The 17861-nt window shown below is 43.1% G+C and overlaps 1 protein-coding gene across 1 annotated transcript; it reads right to left on the bottom strand.

Moving 5' to 3' along the window:
• Positions 1 to 2033: 2033 nt before the first annotated feature.
• On the bottom strand, positions 2034 to 13010 carry fgf10b (fibroblast growth factor 10b). Its single transcript, XM_076998796.1, has 3 exons — positions 12363 to 13010; positions 3132 to 3235; positions 2034 to 2910 (listed from the first exon to the last, which is right to left on the bottom strand). Exons 1-3 carry the CDS (start codon positions 12799 to 12801, stop codon positions 2719 to 2721), a joined length of 735 nt encoding a protein of 244 aa, XP_076854911.1. The 5' UTR covers positions 12802 to 13010; the 3' UTR covers positions 2034 to 2718.
• Positions 13011 to 17861: the final 4851 nt, after the last annotated feature.

Raw genomic sequence — 17861 nt, 5'->3', positions numbered from 1 at the left:
GCACTGTTTCTTTTCCATATTGTTCTGGGGAAGCACTGCCCTGCAACCAGCCTTATTTTTACATTATTATTAACCGTCAAGAAAAGGTTTCCTAATGAAATAAGCTTTAATGTTCTCTAGATATTTCGTGGCATTTTGGTGTTTTTGTGTCCATTAACTTTGAGCTCCGACCGTTACACCGTAATTTCGCGCTATGTTGATACATAATCTGTCACAATCCGCTCATCTACCCCCTCACTCTCCGGACCTGCGTCTTTATTCCATATATTCACCTTCACGTTTTAACTAAGTAGCAACTTTGCATTTTGAAATAGTAATGAAACATTCTAAAGTCACAGTCCTGCATTTCATCAGTTTCATAAACCTCTTCGCATCTAGTGGCATATTTCGCTCTCCGTTACTAACGTATTTCTTACCTTTACAATGAGTTTGTTCATTAGACCTTCTGACCGCGGTCACTTCTGCCTGAAATCCGCCTCGATTATTCAAAATCTATCAACGAGAGTCCGTCTAACCACCCGAAAAGCGCAAATGTTTATCAGCATTAAATAGTACAGCTACTTATTTCGGCGTTACGAAATTATATTTACCGCCTTCCGCATCCCGCCAAACAACTCGCTTGCTTTGGACTACGCATGTGCAGAACGCCACGCTGTTACATTAGTACAGCATTATCTGTACAGTGTGAGCATGCGAAAGCAATTTACGGCACTGACCGAATCTGCCGGTTAAACTCCTTAACATAGTAATATCATTACTGTGTTGACTTTCAGGAAATGTCGGTGTTATTTCATATGGAACACACAGGACGTTACATAGATGTGATCTTCCAGAAGTGGAGTTTTTTTATTATGTGACTGATGTTGTGTTTACTGTGTTTAGAGTTTTGCAAGTGTGACTACAGATTGGAGAAAATGATGTTAGCAGTCGTAAACAACTAATAGTCTAAAGTCATTCGTTTGTAGTCTAAAGTTACGACCAGAAAGGAGTGGAATTAGGACGTTTTAAGTCGAAAAGTCAAAATGATAGTGAAGTCAAAGCAACAAATCTCCAAAAATGGGAATATTCAAGAAGTAACCTGCAGTTTCTTAAAATGTATTGAAATGTACCGTATTACGCGCCTACTTAGATGACTAATTAGTTTTACGTTCCTAATATGGACAAATGACTCAAAATGTGATAAGGATTAACTGTGGCTGTTCACTGCGACGCGGAACATGTAACTACGATTAAAGCGCAGCTGTAGTATCGCACATAATGGACTCCTTTTCCTTCCACTGGGGATTCCTCCAGTCTCCAACGCGCTCGGACCCGCGCGTGGCCGCTGTCTGTCTCCTCCAGTAGGGCGCGAGCGACCGACAGTGTGTCCGCAGACACGCGCGCTCGTTAACTCCGTGCCCGGAAGACTTTTTCCACTTGGTTCCCGAAGCTGGGTTGCATTACGAGGCCGAGTGCTCGCGCTTCATAGACTATGAAAACAGCGTAGATAAAAGATAGCCGTTTATTTTCCGTTTGTTTTGTGCTTTCCTGTAAATGCGCGTGTAATGGAAAGAAAGAACAATTTTGCATGTCTGCTGAAGGACGTCAATACCAATACGAACCTGAGGGTGGGGGAGATTTTGGAAATGGGAAACATAATGGAAACCATTTTGGGGTGTGTGTGTGCGGCCACACACGATATAGGAGGTGTGTGCGGGGAATACATTTGTGTTAGGCTGATTGATCAAACAGTCCTGTAGGAGCATCTGTACATTATTACCGCCGAGACCCGTAATAATCTCACCGCTGTTTCTGTTGTTAGCAACCATAACGCTAATGATTCCCAAATGTGTTTTTAAGATAGCTATTGCACCTCACCAGGAGTATGCATATCGTTACTGTAATCAATCATAGCCAATTATACACACACACACAAAGCTAACAGAACTAAATGACAGTAACAAAACAGATGTAACCTACTGACCACTCTAGCTAGACTGTACAAGAATGAGAAAAATAGTTTTTATTTAATATAAAGTACAGGAAGGGTGCCATTTTCACACGCATCATTTGTCTCTAAATTACACTTAAATATTACACAAATAAATAATTTCACTTATAAAAGCAGTATTTCATGTTACAGTGCCACTATTGACCTCGTCTGTGCCCTCTACAGGACCTGGTAGCGTTCCACATTTTAAGTTCCAATTCCAGTCAAGTTCCACTCTGAGATATCCTCAGGCAGCTCCTGGTCTGTGTTCAGCTTCCTGCAAATTCCTTCAACAGGCAGACCTTTAAAACTGATCTGCAACACAGGCAAAATGGGCCCTGGCTTGTGTTTAAAGGCAAGTCCATCAGCACACAGGCACCTTCAGCAACTCCCATTGGCTGTTTGGTGAAGGTAAAGTTCTCAACCCGTAGAAATGAGATTCTGTGGGAATTGGTTTGACATATCCCCCCCTCTCCCCACCCTAAAATGTGATGTTGGGGAATTACTGACTTATTGCTCAGTAAAGTACAAAAGCACACCTACACAAACACAAACATGTCCACACATGGATCCAGCTGCTCTAGAAGATGCGTTACAGAGAACAAGAAGTGTTCCTGGTACTTTGCTCTGTCACACAGAGTACTTCACCCAGTGTGCAGGGCCACACATCACAGTGGGCATGGCCTCTATAATACAAGCCTGCATGGTGCCTCCAGAGTGGGCGGGGCTTGGCTGACGGGGTCTCCCACTCACACCAGGATAGGCAGGAAGTGGGTGGCTGTGTCCTTTCTGTGGGTCTTCCTGGCACGGAGGGCCCTGCCGCTGGCGCTCAGCCCGACAAACATGTGTCTGCGCCGGTTCCTCCACTGTGCTGAGGCGTACGTGTTGTATCCATTCTCCTCGATACGCTCCTTCAGTCGACAGTTCACACCGTAGTGTCTCTGTAAGAGGAACACACACACCAACCACATACTTCAGATACACATACCATGTTTGTGTGTTTGAATGATGCCTCTCTGGAAACCTCACTGTGAGTGTGAGTGTGTTTGAGTGAATGACACTCACCCATATGTAAACCTCACTGTGCATGTGTGTGTGTGTGTGTGTGTGTGTGTGTGTGTGTGTGTGTGTGTGTGTTTGTATGTCTGTAAGAGACACTCACCTCTCCGTAAACCTGTCCTTTCTTACTGATGGCCAGGTAACAATTACTGTTCAAACCTCGGATTGCTACAACTCCCACGTCCACAGATGTGATCTCCATAACACCTGTGGACCCACACAGACCAAACATGTCACAAAGCACATTACAGCAAACACTATACCAATTACATTACAAAGCCTATTACACCAAATACTGTACCAAACACTATACCAATCACATTACAAAGCCCATTACACCAAATACTGTACCAAGCACTGTACCAAACACCTTACAAAGCACATTACATCCATCCCATAACAAACACTATACCAAATACATTACAAAGCCTATTACACCAAATACTGTACCAAACACTATACCAATCACATTACAAAGCACATTACATCCATCCCATAACAAACACTATACCAAATACATTACAAAACAAATGATATCAAACACATTATAAGACACAGATCTGGTTACCAAATACACATCTGCCATCACATAACACATTATCAGACACGGATCAAACACGGATTACCAAACACAAATCAGATGTCACATAACACATTGTTAGACATATTATTAGTTCTTACAGTATTACATAGTCCTTACAGTGTTAGTACTCACATTGTATTCACACAGCATGTTTCAATATGTTTGATTTGATTTGTTTTGTTTTTATCATACATTCAGCTAAAAGCAGCACCATTGACTATTAGGGAATGCATGTGTGTGCGGGGGGGGGGTGTGAGCACCTAAGAGTGTGTGTGTATGTTACAGTTTTTGACGACTGCTAACGTGCATTTCCCAATACTTGTGATACATTGTCAAAACTCTAAACAGAGCAACACATTGACCTCACACAAATAGCCAAATAGTTAATATCGTGTTCAAAAGCGCATTTTCTTAACTAAATAACAACTCTGCATTTCACAATGCAAACAACTTTGTTAAAACACAGCAAACCTGGTTCAGTATCCAATCATTCTTTCAAACACTAGCACATATTCTCTTTTCGAGATGAACATAGTCAATCACTGCACAACCACTGTAAAAAAAACTAACATTTGATGGCAATACAGAAACAGTATTACATGTAATATTTTACCCTCTCCCAGCAAACAACAGACATTTTACAGTTACATCTGTTGTTTTATTAGTCAATTCATTTTTACTGTAATCCGCTTCATTTGGACTTTTTTTTTTCAAATGTGTGCATTTTTGGCAACATACTGTCTACACAATGAGTGATATTTACTGTTAGGTACTATATGGAATGTAGATTAGACAAAAAAGGAGTCAGTAACAGTTTTGCAGTAAAGGGTATATTTTACTGTATTAGGGACATTACTGTACTTCATTTTATACTTTTTATAAATATATATATATATATATATATATATATATATATATATATATATATATATTTTATACTATACTTCATTTATCTATATGTGCAAAAAATGTGTACAACAGTAATAACTTTTCAGCTGCCTTTGTTTTTGCAGAACTTGGCATTTTATACGATATTTAAGGTTTTGAACCTTAGGTTTTCATTTTTGGCATGCTGTGTACAAGCATTTGTAAATAAGACAAAAACGATCCAGAATTTTGTTATTGGATAACCTTGTGTGTATAGAAAATTTAAGCATAATAAAAACATGTAAAATGACTGCATTTTGTGCCATAACAACATGAATTAAACTAATACTATAGCCACTGAAAACTGATGTTGTGTTCACTGTGTTTGGAGTTTTGGACTACAGATTAGACAAACACACGTTAGCAGTCGTCACAAACTGTAATATCACTCTTTGTGATCTTTGTCCACACACACACACACACACACACACACACACACACACACACACACGCGCGCGCACACACACACACACACACACACACACACACACACACACACACAGGAACAAGTGATTCTCTGCTATCTGGGTCTGCTAACCTCAGTGGTTGGGGGTGTAGATCTGATGAGTATTTGATCATGGTATTTGATCACAGAATGACTTAGGTCTTACTGTAAGTGTCTCCCTCCTGCTACACCCATACCCAAACACACGCACGCATGCACGCATACACACACACACACACACACACACACACACACACACACACACACACACACACACACACACACACACACACACACACACACACACACTCTATAGTGTGTGACCAATCAGAAGACTATCTACTAACAAATACTTCTGAATTCTGAGTCCCATTGATCCTTCATCATACAAGAACGGAAAGAGGGGGCAGTGTGTGTGTGTGTGTGTGTGTGCGCATGCAAGAGGGGCTGGGTTGGGTTGCAGGTATCAGATGAAGCAGTAAGACTATCTGTCTGTTCTGTGTCCTCTCGGTAAACAGCGGTTGGATGAAAGGATAAATAAAAGAATGAAAGGAAGAACAGAGAGAGAATGACAGAGAGACAGATCAGAGAAGCTCAGTGACCAGTGATCAAAGAGAGAGAGAGAGAAAGAGAGAGAGAGAATGAGAGAAAGAGGGAGAAAGGGAGAGGGAGTAAAAGAAAGTGATAGAGAGGAGAGCAGGATGGGGGTGTGGGGGCAGAAAACCATCAGACTTAGCTGACACAATGTGGCTTTGAAGTTGTGTATCCCTAACACTACACTTTACACCATGAAACCTCCATTTACCACAGATGCCTTGCTGATCTTGTTTCTGTACAAATCACAGAAAACTGAAACACCTGTGAGTACAAGTGCTTGTGTGTGTGCGTTTGAGTTTGAGTGAGTGTGTGTGTGTGAGTGAGTGTGTTTGTGTATGACTCTGTGTGTGTGTGTGTGTGTGTGTGTCTGTGAGTGAGTGATTGGGTGTATGTGTGTGGGTGAGTATATATATATGTGTGTGTGTGTGTGTGTGTGTGTGTGTGTGTGTGTGTGTGTGTGTGTGTGTGTGTGTGTGTGAGTGAGTGAGTGAGTGTATGTGTTTGTGTGTGTGTGAGTGAGAGTGTGTATGTGTGTGAGTGAATGAGTGAGTGAGTGTGTGAATGTGTGTGTGAGTGAGTGAGAGAGTGTGTGAGTGAGTGTGCATGTGTTTGTGAGTGAGTGTGTGTATGTGTGTGAGTGAGTGTGTATGTGTGTGAGTGAGTGAGTGTGTGTATGTGTGTGTGTGTGTGAGTGAGAGAGAGAGAGAGAGAGAGAGAGAGAGAGAGAGAGTGTGTGTGTGTGTGTGTGTGTGTGTGTGAGAGAGTGAGCGTGTGGATTATAGTGTTTTTCCTTGCAGGTGATGCAGAGTTCCCTCAGGTAATTTAAATGATTTGCTGGGAGATTCGCAGTTATTCTTCGCTTGCTGTCAAGTAATTTTGTGTGTATGTTTGCCACATATGCCATGCTCTGTTAACCTTGAGTAAATGTGGTGTAAATGTTACTTTGTGAGGTTGTGTGTGTGTCTATGTGTGTGGGTGTTTTTGAGGAACACTTTTTCCATAAAACACTGCCAACACTTACCACATTTTATAGCCAAGGAATGACGTGAAGAGCTTAAAAACACTATTTCCAGAGAAAAACAAAAAAGGACAAAGTTGAAGAAGCTCAAAGGTGCATGTAAAGCAGAATGGTGTGGTTGTAATAGAATGCTGTGGTTTAAGCAGAATGGTGTGGTTGTAGTAGAATGCTGTGGTTTAAGCAGAATGGTGTGGTTGTAGTAGAATGGTGTGGTTGTAGTAGAATGGTGTGGTTGTAGTAGAATGCTGTGGTTGAAGCAGAATGCTGTGGTTGAAGCAGAATGCTGTGGTTGTAATAGAATGGTGTGGTTATAGTAGAATGCTGTGGTTGAAGCAGAATGCTGTGGTTGAAGCAGAATGCTGTGGTTGTGATAGAATGGTGTGGTTGTAGTAGAATGATGTGGTTGTAATAGAATGCTGTGGTTGTAGTAGAATGCTGTGGTTGAAGCAGAATAGTGTGGTCGTAGTAGAATGCCATGGTTGTAGTAGAATGCTGTGGTTTAAGCAGAATGGTGTGGCTGTAGTAGAATGGTGTGGTTGTAATAGAATGGTGTGGTTGTAATAGAATGGTGTGGTTGTAGTAGAATGCTGTGGTTGAAGCAGAATGCTGTGGTTGTAATAGAATGGTGTGGTTGTAGTAGAATGATGTGATTGTAATAGAATGCTGTGGTTGTAGTAGAATGCTGTGGTTGAAGCAGAATGGTGCTGGAGAAGGCCTAGATTGCATCTGTGTGGTTCCGCTTGGTCCTACATGTGTCAAAGTGCTTTGGGTTTTGAGCGCCGATTACACATTGTCAGTTCAAGCAGGGGTGAAGTCAACACTTGACAGAGATCTGATCTTGAGGCTTCCCACAATTCCCTTTTCTCCACTTAAACCACTACCTCCTGATTGGCCAGGTGTCTGAAATAGTGTGGCTGGCCCTGCTCTCTGGGTTCCAAGAGCAGCATTTGTGCTTCACTGCACCAGGGAGTCAGGCATTTTCTGGAAGTGAACTGGAATTTTTATGCCCTTGAAATTCCCACAGTTCACCATAAAAGCCAATCTGCATCATTCCTGACTGCCAGGAGACACTGATACCTGATCAGATCAAACTGGAAGATAAATATCCTGGACCTGTTTACAATTTATTAAGTTGCTATTTGTTTTTTGTTGGTTATTTCATATTGATCTGAATAGTGTGCTAATTTGGATTACTCTTTAGTATGTGGTATGTGGTTACTATAAACACCATAAAACAGCGGACCCCAACCTTTTTTGCGCCACGGACCGGTTGTCAGACAATATTTTCGCGGACCGGACTTTAAAGTGTGTCTGTGTGTGTGTGTGGGGGGGGGGGGGGTGGATTGGGTAAATACGACAAAATAAAATTATACGATTGGCATAAAAACTGTAACGTTGAGGTGCAGTCCTAATGATGAGGCGGTTTCATGGTTCAACACACTCGCATTTAACAAAATCACATAGTGGCATGAGACTCTATGACTCTATCCTCTAAGCACAGGATGATACAAACACTCACACTATATACAATACTATATACACACACTATATACAAATAGTTTAACAAGCACCGCGTGAAATACATTAGACTAATGACACAAGTGAACACACACACACACCCAGCCACGCCCCCCGATGTACATAAAGACACAGACTACGTTAAGACATGCCCGAAGGGAGGGGTCCGGGGCTGTAGCGTGACAAAAACAAATATAAACCGCATAAAAATCAAACTCACCAGATTCACTTGACCGATGTAATTGGGAGAGAGCCCCAAAATTTTATATATTTCAAAATAAAACATCACTCAGACTCTGATCGTCGATAAAATATATTTATTTATTTATTTTCTGTCCGGCCCGGTACCAAATGACCCACGGACCAGTACTGGTCCGTGGCCCGGTGGTTGGGGACCACTGCCATAAAACACTTTCTCAATATTAGAACTCTACAACCTGTACACTAACCCCACTAAAACCTTTACACTAACCCCACTACAGCCTGTACACTAACCCCACTACAACTTGTACACCAACCTCACTACAGCCTGTACACTAACCCCTTTACAATGTATATACTAACTCCACTACAGCCTGTACACTAACCCCTTTACAACATGTATACTGTATACTAACCCCACTACAACTTGTACACTAATCCTACTACAGCCTGCACACTAACCCCTATACAAACTGTAAACTAACCCCACTACAGCCTGTATACTAACTCCTTTACAACCTGTATACTAACCCCACTACAACCTGAATACTAATCCCACTACAACCGGCACACTAACCCCAGTGCAACCTGTACATTAACCCCTCTACAACCTGTACACTAACCCCACTGCAGCCTGTACACTAACCTCATCACGTCCTGTAGTCTAACCCCAAAACGTCCTGTAGTCTAACCACACTGCACTTTATCGACCCTAAAAACAAATGCACCATTACAATGGTTAGACTCGCACCCCACACTTAAACCATCCTCTCCAAACACCCCACACCAGACACCCACACATCTCTTTAGCCCCATCTTTGGAGCCCCAGTGCTGAAGCCTGGGTGTGGCCTTGGCCTGGGAGTGCCTCCCCCCCCAGCAGTGAGGCTTTGGTGTGGGCCCCCCGAGAGGACACTTTTCCTTCATAAATAACCAGAAGTACTCAGTTCCCAAAGAAAGAACTATATATCTAAGAAGGCCAGCTTGTTTGAATTTTTACAGATTCCACTCTCAGTGGGAAGCCTGCAGAACTCTGAACAGAGCTTGTGCTTGGATGCAGCCTGAGTCAGTCAGACCACCGTTGAGAGTGTAGCAGTGTCCTCAAACGCATGTCCCTCAGTGCTGTGTGGCTTAGTGTCTAACACACCTGTTAGAGCTCCTCTATGGATTGTGTAAGTGAGACCAGGTGTGTTGGAGGTGTTAAAGTGAGGCAAGTTGACGCGACCCTCCAGGGTCTGACGCCCCAAACCTGCTGCAGTGTGAGTTCAAAGTGTCGCCCCAGTGAAAGCCCATGTGATGCAACACCCCCGGTGGACCCACCGCTACTCTTCCAACCTCAGTATCCCTTTCAAACACATGACATCATCTCTTTTGGAGCTTCAAGCACATGACATCATCTCTTTCTGAGGTGCTTTGGAGTTGCATGGTGCTGAGCTACTGTAGATGGCAGCCCGCACAACCTGTACTATCTTCTGTAACACCACTGACCCCACCACCCTCCTCCACATACAGGCTCCACTCTGCTTTGCGTAACAGCAAAGATGGCAACAGCTCAACATAACATAAACTCCACTCTCTGTGTAACACTAGCTCACCATAACACACACACCCCACTCTCTGCCATAACATCAGTCCACCGTAACACACACTATACTATATTGCCAAAAGTATTCGCTCACCTTCCTTGACTCACATATGAGCTCAAGTGAAATCCCATTTCTAATCCATAGGGTGCAGTATGACGGTGGTCCACTCTTTGCAGCTAGAACAGCTTCAACTCTTCTGGGAAGGCTGTCCACACGGTTTAGGAGTGTTTAAATGGATTCTTGACCATTCTTCCCGAAGCACATTTGTCAGGTCACATACTGATGTTGGGCGAGAAGGTCAGGCTCTCTGTCTCCGTTCTAATTCATCCCAAAGGTGTTCTATCAGGTTGAGGTCAGGACTGTGCAGGCCAGTCAAATTAATCCACACCAGACATGCCATCCATGTCTTTATGGACCTTGCTTTGTGCACTGGTGCACAGTCATGTTGGAAGAGGAAGGGGCCAGCTCCAAACTGTTCCCACAAAGTTGGGAGCATGGAATTGTCCAAAATGTCTTGGTATGCTGAAGCATTCAGAGTTCCTTTCACTGGAACTAAGGGGCCAAGCCCAGCTCCTGAAAAACAACCCCACACCATAAACCCCCCTCCACCAAACTTTACATTTGGCACAATGCAGTGAGACAAGTACCATTCTCCTAGCAACCGCCAAACCCAGACTCATCCACCAGATTGCCAGATGGAGAAGCGTGATTCGTTACTCCAAAGAATGCTCCTCCACTACTCTAGTCCAGTGGCGGTGTGCTTTACACCACTGCATCCAACACTTGGCGTTGCGCTTGGTGATGTATGGCTTGGATGCAGCTGGTCGACCATGGAAACCCAATAGAGATGTTATTGAGCTGATCTGAAGGCCACAGGAAATCTGGATGTCTGTAGTGACTGACTATGCAGAAAGTTGGCAACCTCTTCACACTATGCACTTCAGCATCCACTGATCCTGCTCCATCAGTTTACATGGCCTACCACTTCATGGCCGAGTTGCTGTCCTTCCCAAACACTTCTATTTTCTTATAATTCAGCTGACAGTTGACTGTGGAATATTTAGGAGCGAGGAAATTTCAAGACTGGATTTGTTGTACAGGTGCATCCTATCACAGTTCCTCGCAGGAATTCACTGAGCTCCTGAGAGTGACCCATTCTTTCACAAAGATTTGTAAAAACAGTCTGCATGTCTATGTGATTAATTTTATACACCTGTGGTGTATATGTCGTAACACCATACTGAAAAAAAGAATTTGTTGGATTTACTCAATTCAATAGTGGACATTGGTTGCACACATTTGTTTTGCTTCAGCAGCCACTTACTCTCTCTGTGTCTTGTGTAGTTTTTACACAATAAAATTACATGTCTGTTTAAAACATGAGGCAGTTGTGTTAGATACACTCAAAATGCTTACATAAATCCAAGACATGGCTAGTCTCTTTTTTTCAGTGCAGGTTGCCTTAACACAAGCTCCTCCAGTGTTCAATGGGGGATGAAACTCATCTTTTATAGGAAGGTTGGAGTGTCGAGTCACAGCATGAAGGAGTAAGTGAGGATAATGGTCTAATGGTGCTGGACTGACCGGTCAGGTTCGATGTGCCCTGTGCAGTCATGAGAACCAATGCTCTAGTCTGCAGCTGTGTGTTTCTGCAGTAGAGAGACACGCTGAAATACTGGGTCCTAAAAGAATACCTTTCATACGTTAACGTGATTACAGAGCTGATACTAGCTTAACACACATGCTCCCACATGTACACATATATGTACACACATGCACACACACACAACCACAAACACACATGCACACACTCACAAACATACATGTGCACATACACTTACACACACACACACACACACACGCACACAAATATATCGTGCAGCAGCAAAAATACTTCCTGTGAAGATAATTCACTGAGATGGCAAACTGACATGTGCAGCTTAAAACACAAACACACACACACTGACCAAGAAAACAGGAAGGCTCTTATCTACACATGGGCACCATATGAGTAATGATAAAGACTCATCAGGCTTCATCATTAGATATACTAGACACACACACACACACACACACACACACACACAACCTCTGCTGTCAGTATGAACTGCAAACCTCAGTTCATCCAGGCACGTGTCGGGGTGTGTGCGCGAGAGTGGGCTTCTTCTTGTTTCTGTTTCATCCCAATGATGCGCGCGTGGGGAACACTCCAGAGGAAATGTGTGGGCTAATTATTCTCAGACATTTGGTCTATCTGGATGTAGGCTTCATACATTACAGTCGTGTTTTTACAGTGCTGCACCTGGTTTATAATGATAAATAATTTGCCCAACAAGGTGGTCCACGTTCAGTACAAAACCTGAAAACGTGTTGCAGTTTTTAGTTTAGTTTACATTCTAAACGCTCCCCGATCATTTCGCAGTGTCAGTAATAACGACTTAATAATGTCGAGTTTACTTACTGTACGGATCATCTTTGCTCTTCGTGCCGTTAACTTTCCCGGTTTTGTCGATCCTCAGGAAAAACTTCTGATAGGAATATAGTTTCCGCCGCCGCACGTCTCCCTGGAGGTGGTTGTAGCTGCGCACGTGCCGAACAGAAGCGGCCGGTGCGGATATTGAGAAATTGGTGTCCCTGAGCGCGTTGCATGCGCTGATGCAGGTGACTGTCGGCGCGCTGACGAGCACAACCGACAGCGCAGATAGGATGCACACCCACCAGCACGCGGACACCCCGTTACTCACTGTCCATCTCCACATGGTACTCGCGCGCTGAGGACTGTGGCAATCGGAACATTCTGCTGGGTAGGACGCACGAGAGGAGGAAGGCGAAACCGTTGCGCAGGCGGGCGAGTAATCGCTCAACACGAAATTATCCCGTACCCTTCTAAGGCTATACATCCACGACAAATCCAAACAGAACACAATTCTTAACCGTCTTACATCAGTAAAACACGGTCTCACGTCATTCTGTCAGAACAAACCACATCTTGCTTGGTCTACTCTTTTATTTGAATTCTGACGTGCTTTCCTTTAGATTAATCCGTAGTTCAGGGGCCCATAGGGGAGCTTGCTTACCTTCCTTCTCTCTGTTCAAGACTGGCTGGTAACACAACCACCACCCGCAAAAATACTCCCCTCTGAAATGTCTCACCCTCCCTGTGTCTCCACACTCCCTGTCTCACCCTTACTCTTCACTCCAAGTCTCACCCACCCACCCTCTCTCACTGACCCTCCTTTCTCTGTGTTTAAGTTAATCTCAGTGTGATACTGTTTGTAAATACATGTTTAAGTTGAAATTATAGTATTTTCCATGGGACTGTGATTGTGTGTATGCATGTGAGTTTGTGTGTGTATATTTGGTGGGAGATGGTCATTCATTTCTCCTGTTCTCATAGATGACCGACATACATGGGAAAAGGAACAGAGAGGAGAGAGAGAGAGAGAGAGAGAGAGAGAGAGAGAGAGAGAGAGAGAGAGAGAGAGCGTGATTGTTGATTACACTTCTGTATAAATTTGTTCAGGGGGCATGAGGATTGCTGCCAGGAGGGTTTATCCTAACTGAAATATGAGTGTGTGTGTGTGTGTGTGTGTGTGTGTGTGTGTGTGTGTGTGTGAGTGTGTGTGTGTGTGTGTGTGTGTGTGTGTGTGTGTGTGTGTGTGTGTGTGTGTGTGTGTGTGTGTGCGTGCACGTGTGCACATGTACATGTGTGTTTGCATGTGTGTGTGTATGCACGTGTGTGTGTGTGTGTGTGTGTGTGTGTGTGTGTGTGTGCAGATGTGTCTCTGGTGTGCCAACTCTGAACACTCTGTCCATGTAGATACCCTGAGAGTACTGACACCTTTGGAGTACAGAGACACCCCTGGGAGTATCACGATACCCTGGGAGTATAACTTTACACCTGTTACACTCTTTCTCTTACTCAAATTGCAACCAGCTTGTTGGAGTTGCAAATAACTCAACTGGGATTCAATTTAACAGCAGGATTAAATCAACACAGTGGAATTAACCCAGTGCAGCCAATGGGGCTAATCCAATACAGCCAGCCCAGATTTGATTAATGCAACAGATAGTCTGTAGGAATGTGCGAATAACATCGTTTAGCCAGTCTTTTGGGGTAAAAAACCATTAAAAAACCCCACAACTACCTGATTTCTCTTCTCCAGTTTTCTGTAACCCAAAGTATATGGATAGGCATTTTTAATAGAGTGCGTTTCTCTATCGGTCTCTCTTTGTCATTCCAGTGTCACTAGTGATCTAAATTCTCACAGACCTTGACTTCTGTCTTATCATGTCACACCCAGGAGGACACAGGACAGGAGTGTACCCCCACCCCCTTTCCTCTGTTTGTGTGCTGAGTGCGTCTGTCTCTTTTGGCTTTTCCTCAAACACTGATATCTTATCTCACACTTCCTTTGTTGTGTGGTGTTCACCCCCAGTGACAGAGAAGCGTCCTCTTCCAGAAAGATATGGCGACCAGGTTTACTTTTATTGTCTTGCCTTCCTCCACAAATTCCACTCAGAAATAATAAAAGACTGAAATGCTGGTGAAATGCTGGTTTCCTTTGGCTTCAAGTTTGTGGTCAGTGTTCCAGTCATGGTGAAATGAGGTCATGCTGGTGTATCTCACTCCAGATGTAGCACCGTCAGGCAGAGGAAGAACCGTGCAGCCGCTCTGTGGCAATCAACCTGTCTGACGGACACTGCAGCACCAAGTCCAGCTTAAGCTCCTGGACCTGTGTGGCTGAGAGTGTGGGCAGCTGTGGTGGAGCAGAGAGCCAGGGGCTAATCAGCACATGCAATCTGAGTGATCTCTCTGTATTTGGGGCTTTATCTTTATCTTTATTGGTCATCCTCACAGACCCAGCCCCTCTCACAGAACCTCCCCGCACAGATAAACAGCATATCATCTTTCTGTCTCACTGATATTCCTTCCTACAGGGCAGCTTTATTTGGCTCTGTTAACAAATCAATAAATACAGTTACAGAATACTGAATTACATCCTTTTAGTGGAATGACATCAGACTTGTGTCTAAATAGTTAATTATTTAATTTAGGGGAATGACATCAGAGTTGTGTCTAAATATTTCATTCTTTAATTTAGTGGAATGTCATCAGAGTTGTGTTTAAATATTTCATCCTTTAATTTAGTGGACTGACATCAGAGTTGTGTTTAAATAGTTTATTACAAAGGAAGAAAGGTCAGAAATTTAAATGAAAATATTTCCTGAAAATTCTTACCATTCTAAAAATATATATTTATACAGGATTTCAACACGATTACAAGACTTCTATTGCACTACACAACAAATCACAGTAGTCTATGTATATTGCAGATAATTTTGAAAATCTGGTATGATTCTTTTCTCAAACACTGGTTTTTGCTTGACCCACATTTGAGTGTCTCATTTGATCAGGGCCTCTTGAGTTGTGTATTGGTCTGGGCTCCCTGTTTTTTTCTAGTCATTAAAAGTAAATATTTGATGTGTTGGGTGTCAGTTAAGTGGATTTGGTGTGTGTTTCCAGCAGCTAGGTTCCGCTGGTGTGAACCAGCACTGTAATGCGAGCCACCTGTGTGCTGCCCCGAAACCACGGCAGCATAATAAACGCATGACACAGGATTTTATTTACAGGTCACAAATTGTCTGATTACCGTTGTAATGGCCCCATGGCCTTCTCAGACCTGATTCACCAAAGTCTGGACCAAACAGCTGTCTTGTGGAAGGCAGTGGCCCTCAGTACCAGGCCAGAGTGGGCCAGAGCAGGACAGAACAGTCCATGTAGTAAACTTTCTCTGTTCCACGGCTGGCTGGGTCTAATCAAAGACTGAATCAGGTGTGTTGGAGCAATGCAAACCCCAATGGAGGGCCAAAGCTAAGGGGAACCATATAGGAAGTAACTGACCCATGCTGAATTTTTCCACTTAACCATAACTAACACAAACTACCCAGGTTTACTGAGCGCTGTTGTGAGGGTGTGTGATTCTGTCCGAATGCCCACTACATTATTTAAATTTACAGAGCAGGACGCCTGGCCCAGAGGGTCTAGGATTGCTGTGCTGAAACACGGCTAGACTCTGTTTCCTGTAATTGTAGCACTATACCAGTCTGTGTTTCGCTAACGCCGCATCTGTTGACACTGATGGATCAGTGGCAAAGTTTTGAAAACAGTAGAGTATGGAATACAGGCATGTTATATAATGCTTATGGTGTTAATCAGTACACAGAGCTGGCTCAAATCTAAAAACAGGGAAATAGGCTATGATAACCTTAGCTAAGTACTGTAGCTAGGTATTCAGTAGCAGTAATCTACTAGCTAGCTATGTGTTAGTTTTCTAGCTGAACATTATGGCTAATACCCTTGAGTGAGCAAGTTTTGGGTCAATGCCCTGCCTGGGACCATGATTTGATCCGCCGGTTATGAGAGGATTAGAGTGTAATTTGTGTAGAGTCTAGTGTCTATAAGTTGTGTATGGTTTGTGGGAATGTATGTGGTGAGTATGAAGGTGTGTTGGGAAAATGTGTACGAAGATGTGGAGTGTGTATTGTGTATATGTTGAAAATGGTGTGTGTATTGTGTATGAAGGTGTGTAGTGTGTATAAAGTTGTGTAGTGTTTATGATGTGGACTGCTCTGATGATATCACCTGATGATGGAGTTTGATGCTGATTGGCTGATGGCTGTAATCATTCTGAGTGGCTGACTAATTTGATGACAGAGTGTGTGTGCGTGTAATATGTGTATGTGTGAAAATAATTGTGTGTTAATGAAGGTGTATATAGGGCATGAATAAAGTGAGTGTGAGTGTATGTATGACAATGTGTACAGTGTGTGTGTACAATGTTTGCATAGTGTGTGTTTCTGTGTAAATTATGTAAATGTCCTTATGCATTTGTCTGTTTGTGAGAGAGATGCATGTGTGTGTGTGTGTGGGGGGGTGTAATTCAAATTAACTGTTACTCTTATAATGTAGCTCTTAGTGGAGAAGCCTCGTTTGAGGCTGATTTGCACCTTCAAAACATACCGTCATAGTTCAGGAAACATTTAACTTATCACTTAACTAAAGAGCTGGTGAGAGAGAGCAGACCTTGAAGAGAGCACCCCTTGAATGTCAGATTTATGACATGTTAAGCACACAGACAAATTTGGAACAAGCCAATTTTGATTTTGAGAAATTAACATGGGAATCAAAGGGACAGTTTTCTGTGCCTAGTGCCAAACAAATGTTCATAACTATAAAATTAATTGGTAAGAATTATGAGATATTTTGAGGTTTCAGAAAGGATGTTTACCATTTCAAATGTAGTTTCTAGGTGAAAGTCCAAGGATTTTAAGATTGTTCAGAGGTTTTTGATTATTTCTCATGACAGCACAGACTAACCTCTATCATTACAAATGATGATGGCAGTTAGAATTCTGTTCTGAACATTCCACCATTCATTCTTACTGGAATTATTAAAACGTGCAGAGTCTGTACATTAATGGCTTTAGTAATTGCAGAAAAGAGTGGAAGAAGCAAAAGAATAAGAAATATGAGAGATAACAATAGCCCTCTAATTAAGAATATGGTTATGTAACGGCGAGGTGAGGCAAGGCAAGACAAAATGATGAGGCAGGTGTGTTGGCACACCCAATGTTTATTATAGAATGTGTAGCACACACAGTGCACACTAAACATACATACACGTAGGCGTTACACTCAGACAAAGACGAGCACGAGACACTGCGTAAATGCACATTAAATAGACAATACGAGATCCAAGTGATGACGAGACGAGCCACAAGTGGCACCGATGAACACACTCGCATGAAAGCACACCCAAGGAAATACACCAGACGTAGACTACATGAACACACGCCCAATGGTAGGGGTCCGGGTCTGTATCGTGACAGACTCCCCCACCAAGGGCAGCTCTTCTCTGGGGGCACCGCGCAGCTATAAAGCCCCAGACCCACACCG

Source organism: Brachyhypopomus gauderio, chromosome 3 (genome assembly GCF_052324685.1).
Source record: "Brachyhypopomus gauderio isolate BG-103 chromosome 3, BGAUD_0.2, whole genome shotgun sequence".
Classification (NCBI taxonomy): domain Eukaryota; kingdom Metazoa; phylum Chordata; class Actinopteri; order Gymnotiformes; family Hypopomidae; genus Brachyhypopomus; species Brachyhypopomus gauderio.
This window is presented reverse-complemented; position numbering and strand designations above follow the sequence as displayed.

Bases quoted from the DNA above. Each gene is read 5' to 3' on its own strand.
- fgf10b (XM_076998796.1), bottom strand. From the start codon at position 12,801: ATGTATAGCCTTAGAAGGGTACGGGATAATTTCGTGTTGAGCGATTAC. The intron at 3,236-12,362 runs GTAAGTAAACTC...GTGGGTCCACAG, and splicing joins GAGCAAAGATGATCCGTACA to GTGTTATGGAGATCACATCT. The intron at 2,911-3,131 runs GTGAGTGTCTCT...TTCCTCTTACAG, and splicing joins AAGGACAGGTTTACGGAGAG to AGACACTACGGTGTGAACTG.